General features: G+C 50.0%; 1 protein-coding gene across 1 annotated transcript in view; it reads right to left on the reverse strand.

Annotated features, from left to right (window-relative positions):
• GABRR2 (gamma-aminobutyric acid type A receptor subunit rho2) overlaps positions 1-15,730 on the reverse strand; it is a 40,011-nt gene that overhangs the window by 5,709 nt on the left and 18,572 nt on the right. Inside the window, exons 3-7 of the mRNA XM_007466252.1 lie at positions 6,791-6,858; positions 4,884-5,107; positions 3,704-3,786; positions 3,375-3,515; positions 1,137-1,289 (exon numbers count right to left, since the gene is read on the reverse strand). Of these exons, the coding sequence (XP_007466314.1) occupies positions 1,137-1,289; positions 3,375-3,515; positions 3,704-3,786; positions 4,884-5,107; positions 6,791-6,858 (669 nt within the window). The remainder of the gene's footprint in view (positions 1-1,136; positions 1,290-3,374; positions 3,516-3,703; positions 3,787-4,883; positions 5,108-6,790; positions 6,859-15,730) is intronic.

Raw genomic sequence — 15,730 nt, forward strand, 5'->3', positions numbered from 1 at the left:
GCCTCTCACTGTTGTGGCCTCTCCTGTTGTGGAGCACAGGCTCCGGACGCGCAGGCCCAGCGGCCATGGCTCACGGGCCCAGGCGCTCCGCGGCAGGTGGGATCTTCCCGGACCGGGCCACGAACCCGCGTCCCCTGCATCGGCAGGCGGACTCCCAACCACTGCGCCACCAGGGAAGCCCCATTTGCTCTCTCTTGCATCTAATAGGAAGTGGCCCGGGCACGTTTCCACCTCATAGAGGTGTGAGGATCTGCAAGGATCTGCTCCCGAGCAGCCAACCCATTCTCCTCCCAGCCAATTGCCTGTCCCCTTTCACTCTGAGCCACTTGGGAGCCTGGGTTCCTGTGATGTGGTTGCTAAGATCAGCAGAGCTTCCCAAAGGATCTGCTCAGATGTGGACTTTAAAACAGTGGCTGTGAAAATCAACTCTACTTCAATAAAGATTAAAAAGCAGGGGCTACAGGGCCCCTCTCAAGGAACTTTCCCAAACTTCAAGGAAAGAACACATCCTCCCTCATCTGAGTCCAGGAAGGCTGTGGAAATTCCTGGAAGCCTGTCATACAGGTTTCTTCTTCACTGTGCCTTGCTGGTCAAACCCTCACATGTCTCAGTGCCCGACCTGATTTTGTCCAAATCTCGATGATGAGTTGCAAATGTTTACTCTGGCATTTAGGGTGTGTGAAGGACTAAACCACAGCTCCAGGGAGTACAGCCCTCTCCTTCCCAGAAATCATGAAATATGGGCGCTGCTCCCAAACTCTCAGTCTGTCTAAATAAGGCCAACGAAGTTTTTGAATTTGCAGAGTAAGTTTGGGCATTTGTCGAATTGTCTTATTTATCAAAGTACTGAGCTCTGATACTGCCAGTGGTGGAAGTCTACACCCCAGGCAGGTGCTATCTTTCTGAAACGATTCGAGCAGAGCTGATGCGGTTTGAGCGCCCTGTGGTTTTCACAGTGTAGTCTGGGAAACTGAGGGCAGTATGTGAATGGAAAGCAAGAAGCAGGAGGAAGGTTCGCTCCTTCTGACTCTGACAGTCCGTCGGTTAAGGACCCTGAATGATGATTTTACTTCTTTACATAGTGATCGATTGAAAAAAAAATAACCACCCTATCACACCTTATCAAATGCTTTTACCCAGTGAAACTCTGGCGGGCACAGCTCTGTGGTCGATCCAGAAGGACACCCAGGACAGCATGACCATCAGGGTGGCGGGAAAGTAGGTTTGCAGCAGGAAGAAGAAGATGTGGCGACGCAGCGTGAAGTTAATGTAGAGACGGTTGTACCAGCCTGGGGGACACAGGAAGACGCCAGTGAGGTTCCATCGCAGAAGCAAAAACAAACTCCTTCCCTGGGGGCCCTTCCTCCCCTGTCACCACACTCATCTTCAGCAGAAAGTTAAAAGTTAATGATCCAAGGGGCTTCCCTGGCAGTCCAGTGGTTAAGAATCTGCCTTCCGATGCAGGGGAGGTGGGTTTGATCCCTGGTCAGGGAACTAAGATCCCACATGCTGCGGGGCAACTAAGCCTGCACGCCGCAACTACTGAGCTCACACACCACAACTAGAAAGCCCATGCACCACAACTACTGAGCCTGCATGCTCTGGAGCCCGGGCACCACAACCAGAGAGAAGCCTGCACACCACAACGAAGAGCGCTCACGCCGCAGCAAAAAGATCCCGTGTGCCACAACTAAGATCCGGCACAGCCAAAAATAAATTAAAGAGAAAAAAGAGTTAATGATCCAAAAAATAAAAAAATAGGCAATTCCCTGGCCGTCCCGTGGTTAGGACCCCTTGCTCTCACTGCTGGGGCCCGGGATCAAACCCTGATCGGGGAACTAAGATCCCACAAGCCTCACAGTGCGGCCAAAAAATAAAAGTTAATGATTAGTATAATACATTTCCTTTCTAAAATCTAATCTCTCTGAGTCTCAGTTTTCTCATCTGTAAACTGGGGATACTACGATCTACACCATAGATTTGTTGGGTAGAAATTAGTTAATTCACACAAAGCACTCAAAACAGTGACACATAGTAAAAGTTATACTGGGAACTCTTAAAAATGATTTTAGAAAGAGAGTTGATTTGAACTTGCCAAGAACAGATGAGAAAAGAAAATTGTGTGGCAATGCACATCAGAGCAAAAGAGAAGGGATGGGGGTGAGCGGTACGGGCATAAAGGGAAAGCAGGTGTGGGCTGTCCTGACACCAAGGCAACCTTGGCTGGGGCCCCCTCTTCTCCAGTGTTTGATGTTGCGAACAGAAGGGTGGGGCTGGGGGCAGGCGAACGGGGGGATGGTGGCCATGCAGGGGCAGACGGTAGCCCAAAAGCTTCCCACAGTCAGGCCTAGGCTTCTCAGCACTGGGACAAAGGGTAAGGAAGTGAGAAGTCCTCCAGGGTCCCGTGGCTGCTGCAGAGCTGTGTATTGCAGCTCTATATTGCAGAGCTGTATAGCATATAAAGGTATGTTGAAGTCCTAAATCCCACCACCTGCGAATGTGACTTTATTGAGAAATTGGGTCTCTGTACATGTAATCAAAGTAAGACGAGGTCATATTGAGTTAGGGTGGCCCATAATCCAGTGACCGGTGTCCTTAAAGAAGAGGGATGTTTGCACACAGATGCACAGAGACACACCATGGGAAGACCAGAGTCACAGGGAGAATGCCACATGACAACAGAGGTAGAGGTTGGAGTGATGCCATAACCACCAGGGCCAGTAAGAGGCAAGGAAGGAGTCCTCCCCAGAGCCTTCAGAAGGAGCATGGCGCTCAGGCTTCTGGCCTCCAGCACTGTGAGTGAACACATTTCTATCGTTTCAAGCACCCAGTTTGTGGTACTCTGTTAGGACGGCTCTAGGAAACTAACACAAGGGCTGACGGTGAGATTCAAGACGAGTGGACAAATGGATCCTCTCAAAACTGCAAACATGGCCCCAAGGTCCAAGAAGAGGTCACACTATGCATAAGAAGTGAATCTATAGCTCTGAATATAGGTAATAAATACATAGGTAAATCCAGTAATAAATACATAAATAAATAGGTAATAAATACATTTCCCCATATCGTTAAGTCAAATGAATCAGGTTACAGAATAGCATGTACACTCTGACCCTACTTTTGTAAAATTACATAATTAAAGCAGGATGTCGGCAAGGGTGTTTGCTGAATTGTTCAGAATGACTACCTCTGACCATGGAATTTCAGAGGGCAGCGACTTTTAAAGCCTCTGCTTTTAAGTGTTGTTTATGTCTTGGGCATGATTAGAATAATGAAAAGTTATTTTCATTGGAAGGGGAAAAAGTTAACACTGAAAAAGAATTCTAATGTGTTTTCTTCCACATTTGACTCTGACCATGGCAGAAGTTAGCTACCAGTGCTGCTGTAGAAGGCCAGTCTGGAAGTGGTGTGGAATTTCTGAATCAGAAACTGAGACAGCGAGATCTTCTCATTTGTTTTCAGGGATTCGTCCCCAATCTTCCAGTATAGCATCAGATCTTCATCTGTATATGCATCTTTGGGAAGAGGAAAATAAGTTAATTTCACTCCTTTTCTTCTGAGGCAGGAGCAACAGGGCCATCCTACCTCAGCCAGGGATTAAATAGGTCTTATCCCTGGCAGGCAGTACGCAGTCTCATAGTTATTGAAATGGCACAGAGAGGGAATAAGGCAAAGATTTGTCATTACGAATACAGACACTTACAGCTTTCTAGCTCCAAAGAACAGGTCTGGGAGTCCAGGGGAAAGTGGCTGAAATCCATGTTGCACATGGCGGTGACTGTAATCCTAGAACCCAAACAAACATGTTGGCTCATGCAGTGAGTTACTGGCTCATATACCTGCCCAGAGTAAGGAGGACAAAGACACGACCAAGGGCAGCTGCCTCTTCACGTCTACGTCAGAAGCTTGGAAACCCAGGACTCTATAACTTTTTTTTTTTTTTTTGCCGCGCAGTGCAGCATGCGGGATCTTAGCGCCCTGACCAGGGATCGAACCCGTGCTGCCAGCATTGGGAGCACTGAGTCTTAACCACTGGACTCCCAGGGAAGTGCCTCTAAGTTAACTTTTAGAGTTTTGTCTTCTGCAGATGATGGTATTTGCTCTGCCCGGATCCCAGCTCCTGAGGCTGCTGGCTGTGCATGGCCCACACCTGGACCCTTCTCTGGGCATTGTCCGCATCCAGAGACTCGTCTTCCCCAGAGATGCCCGGAGGTTATGCCCTGCCTCCTTAGCCCCGACTCAAGGCTATTAGCACTGAATTCTGGCGAACTGTACAAGGTGTGGGATGAAACTGTGTAACCACTCAAGTCAGCCCAGAAGCCAAGCTGCAGTAGCACCTAATAAAGAGTAGCTATGGTCATTTTCCTAATTTTTGTTTATTACCAATAATTACCTATTTTTGTTTATTACCAATAAACTAGAATCATAGGCTCTCAGGGGTGGAGGGTACATAGAAGGTCACTGTCTCCCTCAGATCATTCAGGTTCAGTTAGTCTCCTAACCTAACCTTAAGATCCCTGATGACAGGGAAGTCAGCACCTACTACGGTGCTCATTTCGTCTTTAGAGAGTTCTAACTATCATCAGAAGGTTCAGACCCTCCCATGTAACCCGCAGACCCAAACACAGTGACAAACTCTTCAGGGCCAAAGGGACAGACCACACGTATACATTTTTTTTTTAATAGAGGGTTTTTTTTGTGGTGGTTTTTAAACCAAGAGTTGACTAGCTAATTCATTCCACAAATACTGTTTTCTCACCTACTGTGAAAAGCACAGTTTAGCTCTGACGATACAGTGGTAAATCAGTCAAACGATCCCTGGCATTGTCCACACATATTAGGATGCCATTGGACACAGAGACCATGACCCCGTGGACAGTTACCTCAGGCTGTACAGCACCTGCCCATCTGGGAACACCCTCAGCATGATGTTGTCCGTGGTGGTGTCGTGGATGGATGACCTTTTGGAGTGAACAAAGAAGACGTCGGGGACCCAGATCTTCTTCACCAGCCGGCCGTCGAAGGTCATGCTCTTGTTGCTGGTGCTGGGGAAGACCAGCCGCTCATCCTTCCAGTAATGCCGCAGGTAGAGGGTCATGGTGAAGTCCTGTGGGAGTGGTGGGGGAGACCAGACAGAGATGGCTTACAAAGCTCTCTTCCTGACAGCCGACCCTCCGTCCACCACTGTGACGGACACCTCAGGCTCAGCCTCTAGAGTTGAAGGAAACAGTTCTGCAGACCTGCGGGACGATGGCCAAGGCAGTGGCGCTGCTGCCACAGGAAAGAGAATGGCTCATGTTTGTGCCTCATGAGGTTGGAGCCCAAGAGACAGCACAGCCCCTCCTTCAGGCTTTGCAAAGGAAAATGGCAGCTGTGATGCCCACCGCTTGCCCTGGGGCTAGCAGGGCTGGATTACCACAAAGCCCTGCACTCTCACCTAGACCTTTGCACACATGGCTCCTTACCTATTGGCTAACCATTCAATTCAACTTAGCAAACACTTCTAGAAACCTGAACAGTCAAGTGTCCCATTTTGCCTTTGTGTGTGTGTGTGTGTGTGTGTGTGTGTGTGGCCACACTGCATAGCATGAGGGATCTTAGTTCCCTGACCAGGGCTCAGACCTGTGCCCCCCTGCAATGGAAGCATGGAGTCTTAACCACTGGACCGCCAGGGAAGTCCTAAGTGTCCAATTTTGGAGGGTTTCTACCATTAGGCTTGTAGTATCTTTAAAGGCAGAATTGTTTCCTGCCCACCCCTGAATCTCCAGTCCCTAGTTTAGTGCCTGTCAAGGCACAATAGTGGATGCTCAATAAATATCTGCAGAATGGAAAAATGGGGGAAATGAATGAATGAGGAGATGGGCAGCTGCATGTCTAGTATAATTTCAGCCTGAAGGCTTATCCTGTTAAAAAGTGTCTCCTCGTCTGCAAAGCTGATGCCTGAAACCAAAAGTGTAGCCCTTACACCGTAGCCAGAGCTAATACATGAACGCCAACGAATAAATAACTACCCAAAAGAGCCTGTTCCAGGAGCAGGTGAAGGAAGGCTGGAAGGACGCATGCGGTGGCCCACGTCTGCTCTGCCAACCACACCCAGGCTCCTCCTGCCTGTCCCGGAGGCCCGCCCGTGGAGGGGGGCACCGCCCCACTGGCCCACCTCTGCAGCCCCTCTCTTCCCCGTTTTGTCCGCCACTCTTTCAGTTTGCAAACTCCCTGTTCTTCTGCCTCAGAGACCTCGTACGCGCTCTTGCTTGGCCCTCCCTACAGCTGTCAGGTCTCAGCTGAAACGAGGCTTCTTCAAAGACGCTCCGGTGCCCGCCTGAGCCTGCTGGGCGCTGCCAAGGAGTGAGCCGGGAAGCTGTGCTCCCGGCGGGCTCTGGCGCGCAGAGACCTGCAGAATTTGAAGGGGTACAACGTCCACCTCCGGCGCTCCTCTCAGTGTGGCGGGTCCAGCCCCTCACACCGCTAAAGGGGCGTGTTCAGGACGTAGTGGGCTGGGCCTCACTCCCAGAGACCGAATCAGGAAGTCTGGGGCGGGGCCTTAGATTTGCATTTAACACGCCCCCACACCCCCCAGTCCCCAAGTTATTTTTACCCACGAAGCTGCAGAAGCCAGGCTCTGGATTTTACTAAACCTAGGCCAACCTCCAAATCCCGGCTTTATCCCCTCCAGCTTTGGCCCCGCCCCCAGGCGCAGCCTGCCCCAGCGTGGCCCCACCCACCGCAGGCCCCCAAGGGACCTCGGCCGCAGCATCCCGCCGCGGCGCTGCCAGCCGAGCGCGCCTCGTACCATGTCCACCTCCGAGATGCTGTCCAGGCTCTCCACCTGCACGTCCACGCCCACCGGGATGGCAGGGCCTGAAGAGAGGCAAAGACGGCTGGTTAAGGCGCCTTCCTCTCTAGCACTGGGCAAGCAGACAGCCCCTACCCCCCTCCCAAGGGGGCCTGAGCGGAGCAGGGGTGAGGCAGTGATTCAGATTCCATGAGGGTTTTCTTGCTACTTCCTGGCAGGTTGGGTGCCTGAGCTTTCTCCATGAGGGCGGGGACTGTGTCTACCTTAAGTGCCTTTCCTGGGCCAACATGGGTGTTTAACCCATGCTTGTTGCATGAGTGGATGAGCTGGATTATGTATGTTTATGCTTCCACAAAATGTGTTTTTAGATTTTAATATTTTTAAAAAGCCTTAAATGGGGAAAACAAAAAAACCTGTGTCTGTCAAGCATATTAATGAATGCTGTTCCATTCACAGGCAAAAAAATGTCTCTGAGAGCGTCAGGTGGCATCTGGGCGGGGCCTTCTGAGAGGCCAGCCCACTGCGCCTGGGTCCTCTGGGCCCTGGCCAGGGAGTGCAGGACCAGGGCGTGCCGACCCACCGTGGTCTGAGCTGGGAGAAGCTTAGGGTGGCAGGGGGAGTCTGGGTCTCAGGGAGTGAGGACTGGAAGGGCTGGGGACCTTGGCTGAAGGCAGGGAAGGAGGATCAGAGATCCTGACAGGATCTGGTGGGCCAGGGCATCGAATGGGCTCGCCGACTCTCCCCAAACCTCCCCCCGGTAGGTTTGCTAAGGCTTGCAATCCCACCATGAAAGATTTGGGGCTTGTGGCTGAGCCCGATAGAATGGGAGCATTTTATTTATTACTGGTGAGATTTAGTGCCTATTTTCTGTGTTCTTAAACGTGAAAGCAAATGAGCACAACATTTTTTTCTTTTTAAACCAGGGATCAAACCCGGGCCCACAGCAGTGAAAGCACCGAGTCCTAACCACTGGACCGCCAGGGAATTCCCACAACATTTTATTTTTTATTTTTACTTTTCCCCTCCCAGATAAATTGGGTCATAAGCTGATCTTTTTATTTTCCTGGGCTCTCAACCGAGGGCTCAGGTCAGGCCCCACGAGAGATGACTGCTCTAACAGCCGGAGCCTTCTCTCACTCCAGGCTCCAGGAGGGCACTGAAGGGGCAGAGTGGAACGGCCAGTGTGAGGCTGAAGCCCCCTCCTCAGGGCTGACTGGCCTGCCTTCCTCCCCCGAGGGGCCTGCAACATGAGGGAGGGTCTGCCAGCAGCCTGGCTGGGGCCCCCTCCCAGCACCCAGACCCCTGAGCCCCTGTGCAGGACCGTGTGTTCCCAACATCACCATGGGAAGCAGGGCTGGTTAATTCCCCGTCCTCTGGACGGACCTTCCTTCACTTGAGACATTAAAACAGCCCAGGGCTGGAGCTCTTAACCCTCATCACCTTTCCCCCTTGTTCCCTTTCTCTAAAGTGCCACATCCAGTTGTCCCAAGAGCCAAAGGGCAGAAACAGTATAGCCATCACCCTCTTTGGACCCACTTCCCTGTGGCCTGGTTTCCAGATAATGGGCACAGTGTTTGACAGGCAGCTGGTTTTGGCAAAGGACATTTTCCAGATAAAATACAACAGCTTGCTTGGTGCCTGTCACTGTGTCTCTCTGTCCCCGGGGACTGCCTTGCTCTCCGCAGTTCCAGCCGTCCCTTGGAGAGAAATTTGATAACGGCTGTGAGGGTGGCGTTCAGCCTCTGGAGGTATTGCCCACATGGGAGTGCAGGTCAGGCTCCAAGGATCTTGGGTTGTTGGAAAACATCTGTGTGCTCAGGAGGCTCCAGAGCTGTACTCAGGGACTCGCACCCCAAGCTTGAACGGGACCAACAGCTCTGCCCTCCTTGGTCCAAGTGCAATGGAGGTGACCTTTGCCTTTGACTTGCCCCGCAGCCCAAGACTAACGCTCCACCCCCAGGATCTCCCGAGCTCTTCATTTTGTGGCCCTTCCCAGCCTGATTTTCGAGAAATTCTTCCAAATTACTGGTCTTTCTCCTTTTACCGTGAGCAGTTTTATGTTTAGAGTATGATTGAGTCCTATAAGGTGTTAGAAAGAAAATAAGCTAACTAGGCATTTGTGCCTTGGCCCCTGAACACTGACGTGGGTTTTTCTACTTTCAGAGAGGGATCTGGTGAGCCAAATGGAAGTCACTGGTGGAATTTCAGGCAGTATAGCCAGTGAGGCAACAAATTCAGAAGGGAAATACGTGTTTAGCCAAGAGCTTTTCTTGGTTCCTAGCCTTTCTGCAATTATTTCTCCTCACGTGGTCCTGGAAAGCACACGTTAGGGATTTATCCATTTTTGAAATAAAGCTATATGTCATTTCTTCTCCACTGACTCTACAAGAATAAATGTGAGGTAGAATTTTAAGACAAATTAAAACAGAATTTGCCAACAGGCATCCTGCACTAAATGAAGGTGTTTTTCAAGCAGAAGGAGCATATGCTGCAGAAAGAAAGCTGGAGATGCAAGAATGAAAGACCAACAAAAATAGTAAATATATGTATGATTCTAAGGGAACACTGACTATATAAAACAATATTAACTATGTGTTGTAGGATTGAAAAAACTAAATAAAACTATACAACATTTAAGAAGGGAGAGGTATAAATGAGTGAAAGTGTTCTGAGGTCTTTGCATTGTCTGGAGGACAGTAAAAATAGTTAATTAACATACTAGTACTATAAGCCAAAGATTCATGTTGTTTTCTAGGGAACCACAAAAAAAAAGTAGTAAGGGTATATATTTTCAAAACTAAAATAGGAAAGCCAAAATAGGTATAACGAAAAATAATCAGTCTAAAAAAAGCAAGAAAGGAAGGAGAAAAAAAAAGAGAGAACATAAAGAATAGGTTGGACAATAAAAAGGATATGATAGGGGGCTTCCCTGGTGGCGCAGTGGTTGAGAGTCCGCCTGCCGATGCAGGGGACGCGGGTTCGTGCCCTGGTCCGGGAGGATCCCACATGCCGCGGAGCAGTTGGGCCCGTGAGCCGTGGCCGCTGAGCCTGCGCATCCGGAGCCTGTGCTCCGCAACGGGAGAGGCCACAGCAGTGAGAGGCCCACGTACCGCAAAAAAATAAAAAAATAAAATAAAATAAAAAACTCCTAAGAGTTCCATTAAGAAAAAATCAGACAATCCAATACAAAAAGGGGCAAGAGATTTGAATAGGCATTTTGCAAAAGAAGAAATAAACAATAGACAAATGAGAAAGTACTCAATTGCATTAACAGCTCCCTTAGAACCACAATGAGATATTACTACTATATACTAACAAACTTGGCTCATATGAGAGTAGCTACACCAAGTGTTGATAAGGATATGGAGCAACAGGAACGCTCATACTCTGCCAGTGGTGGGTGTAAATTGGTACAACTACCTTAGAAGGCATTATCCAGGAAAATGGAAGATATATAAAACTCATGACGCAGTCTATCTACAGAATAGGTTAAATACATTGTGGTATATTCATACAATGGAATGTATAGTTACACACAACAACATGGATGAATACACACTATAAAATTTTCATCGCTGCAGGTTGCATGGCTTGACTTTCCTCCATGGCCCTTCCCTTTCCTTGAGGACTTCTTGCAAAGTCTGAGTTAATTTGAAATACTGGTTGAGACACTTTCCCTTATTGTTGGGTGTAATCAAACATTTCAGTTTTAAAAGAGGCCTGACTTTTCTCATGGTGAGCACTGCTTCCTGAGCAGGCAGTGAGTGCCATGTGGCAGGCATTTAACCATCCACCTGGGGTGGGGCGGGCGAGGCTGGACTCAGTCAGGGGCTCTCCCTTCCACAAGCAGCATCAGCATCACCAGGCATTTGTTAGGGATGCAATTCTTGGACCCCACCCTGAGCCTCCTGCACCGGAGACATCACAAGTCCTGCAGTGATGCTGATCCACAGTCAAGTCTGAGGGCACTGGACAACTGATCTTTGGCCTCTCCCATTATGGAGCACAGGCTCAGCGGCCATGGCTTATGGGCCCAGCCACTCCGCGGCATGTGGGATCTTCCCGGACCGGGGCACGAACCCGTGTCCCCTGCATCAGTAGGTGGACTCTCAACCACTGAGCCACCAGGGAAGCCCTGGACAGCTGATCTTTAAGGAACCCCCAGGAGTGAGATTTTACAATGTCCCATGTCCTGGTTACCATTTTTCTCTTGTTTTCAAACTTTTTCACGATCCCACCTCCACCAGCTGGCTCCACTTCCTACCTATCCATGCCTTCCTTCCCCCATAATACTTGCTGAGTCGAGCAGTCTTTTCCCAAGCCTGACCTCCCTCCCATGACCACCCTCCTTAGCTGAAACCCTCTCCCTCTTCCATCTCTGTGACACAGCTCTTCCCTGGCTCCTTCTCTGAGGTCCTTGGGCCTCTCCTGGGCTCGATCTCTGACCCGGACTCTGACCCTGTTGTTGTTGAAGTCTAAAAGAGATCCCCCCTGGATATCTAACCAAGTTCTTAAATTTAACATCCCAAACAGACTTGTCTATTCAGGGCCCAGCCCTGCCCCACTGCCAAGCACCCCGTCCTTCAGGCGCATGGTGACCTGCTTGGTCACCGGGGTTAAATGGGGTCAGGGAGGGAAGGAGTGAGATTGCCTGGAGGGGATTGCAGAGGAGGAAGAGGAGTTTAATTTTAGGGGAAGGAGCAAGTAGGAGTGAAACTGAGTCCCACTGAAACTGAGTTCCGCTGCCGAGTTTATCATTAACCCCTCTAACCAAAACTTTGTTCCCTTTCTTGTCCTGCCCTTGTTTCCCTGATGATTGAGGAGTATCAAAGAAATGTGGCGATTGAAAGTGAACAGGACCTTGTGAGGCCCTCTTGGGTACAATACCCCCTACCATGTGCCCCATTTCTTTTTTGTAGAAAAAGGCTTTATTCTCCTAGGCCTTCCCTGAGTGCCAGACTCAAGCAGTTACTAATCAGGGAAGTGAGGGAATGCAGAAACAAAGGAAAAGCAGTCAAGCAAGAAAAGTAATGATAGCTTAAACAATAGTTCGGCGATAAAACAGAGTCCTAGTTCCTCTTCAACGGGTATATATAATGATCTGACCCATATCTTTGAGCTGTTCTGCAGAAACTAAGACCCCCCCCCCCGCATTTCAGTTTTAAAAGAGGCCTGACTTTTCTCATGGTGAGCACTGCTTCCTGAGCAGGCAGTGAGTGCCATGTGGCAGGCATTTAACCATCCACCTGGGGTGGGGCGGGCGAGGCTGGACTCAGTCAGGGGCTCTCCCTTCCACAAGCAGCATCAGCATCACCAGGCATTTGTTAGGGATGCAATTCTTGGACCCCACCCTGAGCCTCCTGCACCGGAGACATCACAAGTCCTGCAGTGATGCTGATCCACAGTCAAGTCTGAGGGCACTGGACAACTGATCTTTGGCCTCTCCCATTATGGAGCACAGGCTCAGCGGCCATGGCTTATGGGCCCAGCCACTCCGCGGCATGTGGGATCTTCCCGGACCGGGGCACGAACCCGTGTCCCCTGCATCAGTAGGTGGACTCTCAACCACTGAGCCACCAGGGAAGCCCTGGACAGCTGATCTTTAAGGAACCCCCAGGAGTGAGATTTTACAATGTCCCATGTCCTGGTTACCATTTTTCTCTTGTTTTCAAACTTTTTCACGATCCCACCTCCACCAGCTGGCTCCACTTCCTACCTATCCATGCCTTCCTTCCCCCATAATACTTGCTGAGTCGAGCAGTCTTTTCCCAAGCCTGACCTCCCTCCCATGACCACCCTCCTTAGCTGAAACCCTCTCCCTCTTCCATCTCTGTGACACAGCTCTTCCCTGGCTCCTTCTCTGAGGTCCTTGGGCCTCTCCTGGGCTCGATCTCTGACCCGGACTCTGACCCTGTTGTTGTTGAAGTCTAAAAGAGATCCCCCCTGGATATCTAACCAAGTTCTTAAATTTAACATCCCAAACAGACTTGTCTATTCAGGGCCCAGCCCTGCCCCACTGCCAAGCACCCCGTCCTTCAGGCGCATGGTGACCTGCTTGGTCACCGGGGTTAAATGGGGTCAGGGAGGGAAGGAGTGAGATTGCCTGGAGGGGATTGCAGAGGAGGAAGAGGAGTTTAATTTTAGGGGAAGGAGCAAGTAGGAGTGAAACTGAGTCCCACTGAAACTGAGTTCCGCTGCCGAGTTTATCATTAACCCCTCTAACCAAAACTTTGTTCCCTTTCTTGTCCTGCCCTTGTTTCCCTGATGATTGAGGAGTATCAAAGAAATGTGGCGATTGAAAGTGAACAGGACCTTGTGAGGCCCTCTTGGGTACAATACCCCCTACCATGTGCCCCATTTCTTTTTTGTAGAAAAAGGCTTTATTCTCCTAGGCCTTCCCTGAGTGCCAGACTCAAGCAGTTACTAATCAGGGAAGTGAGGGAATGCAGAAACAAAGGAAAAGCAGTCAAGCAAGAAAAGTAATGATAGCTTAAACAATAGTTCGGCGATAAAACAGAGTCCTAGTTCCTCTTCAACGGGTATATATAATGATCTGACCCATATCTTTGAGCTGTTCTGCAGAAACTAAGACCCCCCCCCCCACCCAAGAGGAGGATGGTGATTACATGCAGACTGGTTGGAACCAAAAGGCTGATGATTAAGATTCCCCAAACCTCTCCCTGTTACCCCACCACCAACCAAACAGAAGGAAGTCCACAAGTTGCAACACTTACTCCAAATGTTGCCTTTAGAAACCCTTCCCTGAAAGGAATCAGGGTGGTCAGGTCTTTGGAGCACAAGCTGCCCTTCACCACAGCCCAGTGACAGTTGATTGACTTTGCTATGAGGTGGCCAATGGACCCAAGTTCAATTTGGTAACGGGAACAAGGATGTGAGTGTGAGTGAGGGTTTGTGCTCCAGAAGGGGAGGGCCAAGGGCACTGAGGAGGAATCAGCGGGGTCTCCTCTGAGGGCAGCAGATCCTGGGAAGAAGGCTGCCGGAGACCCAAGAGGCTGGCTTTCTCCCTAGCTTTGGCTCTCTAACCCGTTCACTGTAACAATGAAGCCCTAGACCTTACCCAGCATGGGGAACAGGGGAGGCAGAGGCAAGGAGGCCTGAGAAGCATTCAGGGAGGAGACCCCAGCTCCAAAATGAGGCATGACCCTGCCTTGAACTGGCTCCATGGGCCTCAGCTGGGCCAGCTGAGTGGCATTTGGGGCCTTGGTGGCCAGACTCCAGTGGCTTGGAAGTTCAGGGGTTGAACCCCTCCTAGGAGGAAGGCTACAGAGTAAAGCATGGGAGCATTCAGGAGGGTCTCCACTCACAGTCTGGGTGCCCCAAACACAGAGGGCACCTTAAATGGGGGTGGAGCGAAAGTATACTGGGTGAAACACATGTGTCACTAGAAGATTCCCTAGGAAGGCATCACAGTGGAGACAGTCCAGCTGGAGACGTAACTAGGCATTAACCTTGCAAAGTGACACAGCAGTTGTGATATCGTGATGTGATATTGTGATATAATGAGAAATATGTCTTTGGTCCTCAGCCCCAGTTCCTGGCACAGAGCTCCTAAAACCCTTGTAACTTCCTGAGTGAGAGGGGCGAGAGGAGTGTATTTTGTTATTTATAACAACCCCTTACCAACCACACCTGAGTTTATGCTAGCGTGGTGGCTCTTGTGGGCTCCTGGATAGTTTCAAGATGGGGCTGGTTGCCAAGGAAAAACCATGTGATTAGAGGGTTGGAACTTTCAGCCCCACCTCCCAACTCCCAAGGAGGGGGAGGGGAGAGGGGCTGGAGGTTGAGTTAATAACCAGTGGCCAATGATTTCATCAGTCGCGTCTCCACAGTGGAACCTCCATAAACCCCCTGAACAACAGGGTTCGGTGAGCTTCCTGGTTGGTGAACACATCCGCATGCCAGGAAGGTAGTGCCCCCAACTCCGCGGGACAGAAACCCCTGAGCTCAGCACCCTTCCGGTCCTCACCCTATGCCCCTCTTCATCCGCTATCCATCTGTGTCTTATATAATGTTCTTTATAATAAGCTAGGAACCATAAATAAAGTGTTTCCCTGATTCTATGAGCCATTATAGCAAATTATCACACCTGAGAAGGGGGTTGTGGGAACCCTCAATTTTGCAGCCAAGTCGGAGAGAAGTGCAGGTAACTCGGGCACCCACTACTTGTGATTGGTAGCTGAAGTGGGGGGCAGTCTTCTGGGCCTGAGCCCTTAACCTGTGGTGTCTGCACTAACCCCAGGTAGTGTTAGAACTGAATTAAATTGTAGGACACCCAGCTGGTGTCCACAGACAACAGGGGAATTGCTTGGTGCGGAAAACCCACACATTTGAGTCAGAAGCGTTGTGAGCAGAACAGATCATAGTAGTAGTAACAGTACGAGCCTTTATCCCAGGAGAGGCCCTAAGGGAGCGTGTGCTGTGAGTCTAGGAAGCCATGAGCTCCCTGGGGCCGTAGCCATGTCTTTATCACGTCAGCAACCAGTGCTTTGATGCACTGCCTCCACCATCCCCTTCCCCCACAACACACACACACACACACACACACACACACACACACACACACACACACACACGGTCTCTGCTGTGCTCAGTGCTTCCTGTACGACACTTGAGTCCATCCTCATGACAATCTGGTGAGGAAGGTACTGATATTACCTCCATTCTACAGGTGAGAATCTGAGGACTAGAGAAGCGACGGAGGTCCCCATCAGAGAGAGGCACACCACAAGCTGATCCCAGGGGTCCACCTCCAGAGCCCCTGCTCTAACGAATGCATTATGCTGACCAGAGCATTCCTTTTTTTTTTTTTATTTTATTTAAAAAAAATCTTTTATACAGCAGGTTCTTATTAGTTACCTATTTTATACATGTTAGTGTATACATGTCAATCCCAATCTCCCAGTTCATCCCACCCCC

This window comes from Lipotes vexillifer, unplaced genomic scaffold (genome assembly GCF_000442215.2).
Source record: "Lipotes vexillifer unplaced genomic scaffold, Lipotes_vexillifer_v1.1 scaffold1242, whole genome shotgun sequence".
Taxonomy (NCBI): Eukaryota; Metazoa; Chordata; class Mammalia; order Artiodactyla; family Lipotidae; genus Lipotes; species Lipotes vexillifer.